The 8,731-nt window shown below is 29.7% G+C and overlaps 1 protein-coding gene across 1 annotated transcript; it reads right to left on the bottom strand.

Annotated features, from left to right (window-relative positions):
- Positions 1-3,823: 3,823 nt before the first annotated feature.
- Positions 3,824-8,482, bottom strand: LOC119568951 (NAD-dependent protein deacetylase sirtuin-2-like). The gene is made up of 5 exons (XM_037917339.1): positions 8,211-8,482; positions 7,912-8,035; positions 7,541-7,733; positions 6,993-7,188; positions 3,824-6,814 (listed from the first exon to the last, which is right to left on the bottom strand). The coding sequence occupies exons 1-5, from the start codon at positions 8,466-8,468 to the stop codon at positions 6,776-6,778; spliced, it is 810 nt and encodes a 269-aa protein (XP_037773267.1). The 5' UTR covers positions 8,469-8,482; the 3' UTR covers positions 3,824-6,775.
- Between the last annotated feature and the right edge of the window lie 249 nt (positions 8,483-8,731).

The following is an 8,731-nucleotide window of genomic DNA, read 5'->3' as shown; positions in this document are numbered from 1 at the left end:
GAAAAAAACATCACAAAGTGTCATAGAATAGTTCAGGAGTTACATGTTTCCAAGAGGAACTTCACATCTAAGTTGTATAGTCATCTGAAATTATTCATTAAGTCATGAAGAGTTGTTGAAGAAGGTTACATCAGCTGATTAACTCACATGTGATATATATTTTTAGACAACCATTTTGTATGGGCATTATTCAAGGCATTTTAATTGTTGCTACTTATTGTAACCCCAAAAAAGTAAGGTAATGGTGCTGAGAGTGACAAGGGTGTGGTTGTTACGCTGAAGTTTGTAAGCGGCTGAGTAGTTTAATTTATTGCACGTATTGAGTTTCGTGTGTTAAAACTTCTGCATAACAGAAAAAAAAAAATTCCTGATAACATTCTTTCCAAAGAATTTGTTTGCACGTAATGGGAAAAGCATTTAATATATGAGAATATACTTTGTGTCCCAAAGGTTGTAGATTTTTCAAGAATTCATTTTTACAAGAAAATATTTGATGGTGATATTTAAGTACTTATACGTGCAGAGCCTGTTTTCTAAACATTGTCCTTTTATGATTGGTGAAAGTGCAAAGAGTTACAAGTAATTTTGTGGCAACATGATGAAAGAATGAATTTGCATCAGTTTGTGTTACAGTGCAAAGAAGTATTCTAGCGATTTAAGTTGGAGAAATATTTTCTAACTTATCATCTGAGGCATAGATAAGTATAGTCTAGATAATCAGCTGGTATGAGAGCAATGAAGAAGACATTAGTTTTAGAACTTTGGGAAAGCCCAACATGGTAGAGTAAAGGTTGTATAAACTGAAGCCTGTAAATTTAAGGAAAAAGGAAGAGACAATTAGTGGGATCAAGGTTAGATGTTACCCTTCCGTTTACATTGACATTTTTTACTTGAGCACGTAAGTATATGAAATGAATGTTATTGTTGTTGTTATTATTATTATTATTGCTATTTTTATTTTTATTATTATATTTGCTACTATTTAGTTAAACTGTTATCACTGTTATTGTTTGTATTAGATATTGTTATTGCTGTTTTTATTTTTATTACTTATTAATACATTATCACTGTCAATATTACTTAATTATTATTGGTGTTATTGTTTAATTTTTTCTATCACTGTTTTTGTTGCTCTTTATCAGTGATGGATGGAAAGGGTCTTTTTTTTCTATAAGATAAGCATTTTTTAAAGTTGTGAAGCAAAGGTTGGTGGTCCAAATGTATAAAAAATCACTGTTTGAGGAAGATGGATTTATCCAGGACAAAACTGTTTATTTTTATTGTATCAGTATTATTATTAATTTGAAATTACAGTATTAGAATTCCATGAGTGTTGAATGTAGGTTCTGCAAGAGAAATTTTACAAAATCACCGAATATAATTTTAGGTTCTAAAGGTACTGAAAAGAAACATTACTTATGTGTTTTTCACTGTATGAACAATAGTTATTTTGGTTGCAGAATTCAGAGATATTGTGCTTGGAAGTTATTAAGGTTTGATGCAATGCACTTTTAATGGTTCTTTTGAACAGCCCATAGGTGGTTATTACATAGTTCATGTATACTCCCATGTATGTTACAATTTGTAACATAAGATTGCAATAAGTATAGTAGAGATTGTTCATAAGTGAAAAATAAGTACACATTATACAAGGGAACTAAATGGAAGTGTACTTTTAAAGAAATTACTTAATTTTGCAGCTTTACAAGCAGCAAAGACTTTTTGTTGCTAATTATGTCTTTGCTCTTTTTCTTTTCTTTTTTTTTCTTTTTACATTAGCATTAAGCATTTACCCCAGTTTTCATTTCGTTGTGCTTCTATTGCCAGATTTTTTTTTTCCTTTTTTTCATGCTTTTTGGTGTCTTTTTATGGGGCATTTGCAAAGACTCAGCTTCTGACTTGCTTATGTTTAAGTAATTCTGTATTATGTACTGTTTGCTGTTTTGTATTTAATACCTTTTGTAATATTGGGGTTAGGAGTGAATGATCAGATGTTCACCATGTTTATTTGTGGTCATTTTCACAGAAATTGCATCAGCATCGTATTCTTACAGGAAATTCCAACAGCATATATGATTATGTAAAGGATATGTGGTGATGATGTGCACTAGACACAGTGTGTTTCCATTCCTTTTTTTTTTTTTTTTATTCTAGCATTGATAGGGGTTCGTAATGACAAATTTCAGAATAGCTAATGTGTATACTCAATTCTTGGATTAAATTGAAGGGTGTTTATGGGGGAGGGGGTGATAATTTGTCATGTGTGATCAGTATTCATGCAGAGTGAATACATCGGATGTAAGTGGTATATATATTATAGTGAATTGTGTTTGGAATTGTCAAGTCACTCTTAGGCATTAAGAAAGACATATTTAAGAGCAAATACTGTGATTACATCTTGCATTTGTGCATTGTTATAAATATTTATTGGAGTCCAGTGATAGAAGATGTTATGGTATCATCTGAAGTTTAATCTTTAAGGTAAGTACAAGTATTATGTAATACAAAAGTAATATTAGAAAGAAGATTAAAAGAATTATAAACACAGGTATTTTGAATAATATGGAAGCCAGACAGATAGAAACAATAAGATCTTATATGTGCTTTGCAGTGTCATTATAAGAAATTTTGCCTTTTGTTAGTTGTGCAAGTGCTTACTTACTAAAACAATTTAGCTATTGTGTTCATTTATTATTATTGTTGTTATTATTATTATTATTATTATTATTATTATTATTATTATTATTATTATTATTATTATTATTATTTTATTATTATTATTATTATATTAATCATCATTATCATTATTATTATTACTACTACAACTCTTAATATAATTATTTTTTCTTTTGCATTATAAAACAATTCATTGTTTACATGTATCCATAACTTGGTATTATTTATCTGTGATGCTTATATAACAATTGTATTGTATGTTGCCTAACAGGATTTTCTTTAAACTTTGTTTCATTGCCCAGTAATAAAAAGTTTCTTTTAAGGAGGCTGTTCATTTGAAAGGAAAAGAAAAACTAGTATTTGTACATGAAATTTATTGACACTGCACATGTGCTCCTGTAAGTCCATTTACACTTTAACATATGCATATATGTAAGTTTATATACATATTTATGCATATATATATATATATATATATATATATATATATATATATATATATGTATATATGTATATATGTATTATGTATGTATGTATGTATGTAATGTATGTATGTATGTATGTATGTATGTATGTATGTATGTATGTATGTATGTATGTATGTATGTATGTACATATATATACATATATATATATATATATATATATATATATATATATATATATATATATATATATATATATATATATATGTATACGTGTATGTATACAATTATATATACAATTATAAATATATAATGGATATGTAAATATATATATATATATATATATATATATATATATATATATATGTATATATATGTACATACATACATACATACATACATACATACATACATACATACATACATACATACATACATTACATACATACATACATACATAATACATATATACATATATACATATATATATATATATATATATATATATATATATATATATATTATATATATATATATATATATATATATGCATAAATATGTATATAAACTTACATATATGCATATGTTAAAGTGTAAATGGACTTACAGGAGCACATGTGCAGTGTCAATAAATTTCATGTACAAATACTAGTTTTTCTTTTCCTTTCAAATGAACAGCCTCCTTAAAAGAAACTTTTTATTACTGGGCAATGAAACAAAAGTTTAAAGAAAATCCTGTTAGGCAACATACAATACAATTGTTATATAAGCATCACAGATAAATAATACCAAGTTATGGATACATGTAAACAATGAATTGTTTTATAATGCAAAAGAAAAAATAATTATATTAAGAGTTGTAGTAGTAATAATAATAATGATAATGATGATTAATAATAATAATAATAATAATAATAATAATAATAATAATAATAATAATAATAATAATAATAATAATAATAACAACAATAATAATAAATGAACACAATAGCTAAATTGTTTTAGTAAGTAAGCACTTGCACAACTAACAAAAGGCAAAATTTCTTATAATGACACTGCAAAGCACATATAAGATCTTATTGTTTCTATCTGTCTGGCTTCCATATTATTCAAAATACCTGTGTTTATAATTCTTTTAATCTTCTTTCTAATATTACTTTTGTATTACATAATACTTGTACTTACCTTAAAGATTAAACTTCAGATGATACCATAACATCTTCTATCACTGGACTCCAATAAATATTTATAACAATGCACAAATGCAAGATGTAATCACAGTATTTGCTCTTCAATATGTCTTTCTTAATGCCTAAGAGTGACTTGACAATTCCAAACACAATTCACTATAATATATATACCACTTACATCCGATGTATTCACTCTGCATGAATACTGATCACACATGACAAATTATCACCCCCTCCCCCATAAACACCCTTCAATTTAATCCAAGAATTGAGTATACACATTAGCTATTCTGAAATTTGTCATTACGAACCCCTATCAATGCTAGAATAAAAAAAAAAAAAAAAAGGAATGGAAACACACTGTGTCTAGTGCACATCATCACCACATATCCTTTACATAATCATATATGCTGTTGGAATTTCCTGTAAGAATACGATGCTGATGCAATTTCTGTGAAAATGACCACAAATAAACATGGTGAACATCTGATCATTCACTCCTAACCCCAATATTACAAAAGGTATTAAATACAAAACAGCAAACAGTACATAATACAGAATTACTTAAACATAAGCAAGTCAGAAGCTGAGTCTTTGCAAATGCCCCATAAAAAGACACCAAAAAGCATGAAAAAAAGGAAAAAAAAAATCTGGCAATAGAAGCACAACGAAATGAAAACTGGGGTAAATGCTTAATGCTAATGTAAAAAGAAAAAAAAAAGAAAAGAAAAAGAGCAAAGACATAATTAGCAACAAAAAGTCTTTGCTGCTTGTAAAGCTGCAAAATTAAGTAATTTCTTTAAAAGTACACTTCCATTTAGTTCCCTTGTATAATGTGTACTTATTTTTCACTTATGAACAATCTCTACTATACTTATTGCAATCTTATGTTACAAATTGTAACATACATGGGAGTATACATGAACTATGTAATAACCACCTATGGGCTGTTCAAAAGAACCATTAAAAGTGCATTGCATCAAAACCTTAATAACTTCCAAGCACAATATCTCTGAATTCTGCAACCCAAAATAACTATTGTTCATACAGTGAAAAACACATAAGTAATGTTTCTTTTCAGTACCTTTAGAACCTAAAATTATATTCGGTGATTTTGTAAAATTTCTCTTGCAGAACCTACATTCAACACTCATGGAATTCTAATACTGTAATTTCAAATTAATAATAATACTGATACAATAAAAATAAACAGTTTTGTCCTGGATAAATCCATCTTCCTCAAACAGTGATTTTTTATACATTTGGACCACCAACCTTTGCTTCACAACTTTAAAAAATGCTTATCTTATAGAAAAAAAAGACCCTTTCCATCCATCACTGATAAAGAGCAACAAAAACAGTGATAGAAAAAATTAAACAATAACACCAATAATAATTAAGTAATATTGACAGTGATAATGTATTAATAAGTAATAAAAATAAAAACAGCAATAACAATATCTAATACAAACAATAACAGTGATAACAGTTTAACTAAATAGTAGCAAATATAATAATAAAAATAAAAATAGCAATAATAATAATAATAACAACAACAATAACATTCATTTCATATACTTACGTGCTCAAGTAAAAAATGTCAATGTAAACGGAAGGGTAACATCTAACCTTGATCCCACTAATTGTCTCTTCCTTTTTCCTTAAATTTACAGGCTTCAGTTTATACAACCTTTACTCTACCATGTTGGGCTTTCCCAAAGTTCTAAAACTAATGTCTTCTTCATTGCTCTCATACCAGCTGATTATCTAGACTATACTTATCTATGCCTCAGATGATAAGTTAGAAAATATTTCTCCAACTTAAATCGCTAGAATACTTCTTTGCACTGTAACACAAACTGATGCAAATTCATTCTTTCATCATGTTGCCACAAAATTACTTGTAACTCTTTGCACTTTCACCAATCATAAAAGGACAATGTTTAGAAAACAGGCTCTGCACGTATAAGTACTTAAATATCACCATCAAATATTTTCTTGTAAAAATGAATTCTTGAAAAATCTACAACCTTTGGGACACAAAGTATATTCTCATATATTAAATGCTTTTCCCATTACGTGCAAACAAATTCTTTGGAAAGAATGTTATCAGGAATTTTTTTTTTTCTGTTATGCAGAAGTTTTAACACACGAAACTCAATACGTGCAATAAATTAAACTACTCAGCCGCTTACAAACTTCAGCGTAACAACCACACCCTTGTCACTCTCAGCACCATTACCTTACTTTTTTGGGGGTTACAATAAGTAGCAAACAATTAAAATGCCTTGAATAATGCCCATACAAAATGGTTGTCTAAAAATATATATCACATGTGAGTTAATCAGCTGATGTAACCTTCTTCAACAACTCTTCATGACTTAATGAATAATTTCAGATGACTATACAACTTAGATGTGAAGTTCCTCTTGGAAACATGTAACTCCTGAACTATTCTATGACACTTTGTGATGTTTTTTTCTTTTATTTCTTTGTAGACTCTAATAAGGCTTGCATGTCATCCTGTAAAAAGAGAGAAATTTGGTTTACTCTTAGGAAAAAGATAAATGGAACTCACAGTTCCCTAGTGTTCACTGATATGTTTACTTTCTGTTCATATAGATTTTGTTATAGAAATGTATATATCAATGAGAGCTGTATAAAAAGATGAACTACTGGATGTTTTGATTTATTTGCATACCTTCCATCCTAAGTACTCTGCCATTTTCACACAGCCTTCATCACAGTCACCAAGCAGAGCAACATCTCGAATATTGTTGGGTGAATCAAGAGCGAGTCCTGCACTGCCAAACATGCCTTGCAACATTGCCATCATTGGATCCACTGTCCCTGCTTTTTCCCGGTTGATAAGGAGACGTGGACACATGGCAGGAACACTGTTTATGAAAAAAAAAAAAAACTTGAAAAAAAAAAAAGGATAAACACGAAGAAATATATTGTGACTAATCTATGAAAAAAATGGCTACAAGAAAAAAGATTACCTGATAGATAACAATATAAAATGATATGACAGGACATAAAAGAACCCAGAAAAAGTGTTCACTATAAAGATCAACAACCTTAATTGCCAAAAATTCCAGCAGAGACAGACTAGAAAATTTCTTATTAATTGGCAGCATTAAATACAGAGATATCTGAAATGCTTCTGAAATCCTCATTTTGACCATTTATTACAGGCGTACAATAACCACACACCTTCCAAAAGTACTCCAAATATGACAAACTCACTTGTCAACAAGAGATGCAAATGGCTGAACAGTTAAGGAAGTTCCAAGGATAATCAGCAGGTCACATTTAGGGAAGTCTGACTGCATGAGCTGGAAGAACCGGACAGGAAGACTCTCTCGGAAAAAGATGATGTCAGGCTTCACAAGACCGCTACATTCAGTGCATGTTGGAATGTTGTCCTTGAAGATTTCCTCTGAAAACAGACTTAGCATGAATTTCCAAGGTCTTCATATCACTACAATTGTGATATTCTAATGGGCTTGACTGGAGATGGGAACTATATATAAACATATTGCACTTTATCTTGCAACTTTCCTTATGAGACAATGGCATCCACCAGAATGATAATATATATAAGACAGTATTCATACCTTTGACCCACTCCTGACTGTACTCCTTCCGGCAGTTGAGACAGTGGGAGGTCCTGAACGTGCCATGTGCCTCTACTACTTTGTCAGCAGGAAGTCCAGCTACGTGCTCCAGGGTATCAATATTCTATGAGCAAGAGAGAAAGAAGGAAAGAGAAAATCTATAAGTATAGAATTACCTGGTAAAAAAAAATATATATATTATTCAATATTATACATATCTAATACCCAAAAACAAAACAGAACAATGATCACGAGATGCCTCTTCCTGGCATTTCCAAATATCCTGAATAACAGCATACCTGGGTGTAATGCCTTAGAAGCAAGCCTTTGTCGTGGAGCAATCGGATGAACCAGTGGGACGGGGTGGGGGCAAAGGACCCTGGATAAAGCTCCTTTGCCAGGACAAAGAAGGGCTTGGGGTTGTTGCGGAAGTATTCAATATCGAAGATGGCTTCTGGGAAGGGAAGATTGTATTTCTCCAGATTGCTGTAGAGCCCTGTGCCAGGAGTCCGGAAGTCAGGGATACCTTGAAATTTGAAAAGTAAACAGATAAGCATTGTTTCTTAGCCTTATAATTATAATAATAATAATAATAATAATAATAATAATAATAATAATATTAATAATAATAACAATAACAATAACAATAATGATGGCAGCAATAATAATAATACTAGTAGTAGTAGTAGCAAATATAATAATTAATAATAATAATTTAGTTGACTCCATTATTACAATGGATATTCTTGTGTGACATACTGTCGTTCATTCTGCTTCTAAATAATCCTCTATGTGCAAGAAATGGCTGGGTTACAATCCA

The sequence above is a fragment of the Penaeus monodon genome, unplaced genomic scaffold (genome assembly GCF_015228065.2).
Source record: "Penaeus monodon isolate SGIC_2016 unplaced genomic scaffold, NSTDA_Pmon_1 PmonScaffold_11755, whole genome shotgun sequence".
Lineage (NCBI taxonomy): Eukaryota > Metazoa > Arthropoda > Malacostraca > Decapoda > Penaeidae > Penaeus > Penaeus monodon.
Note: the sequence above shows the minus strand (reverse complement) of the source record. Positions and strands in the feature narration are given on the sequence as shown.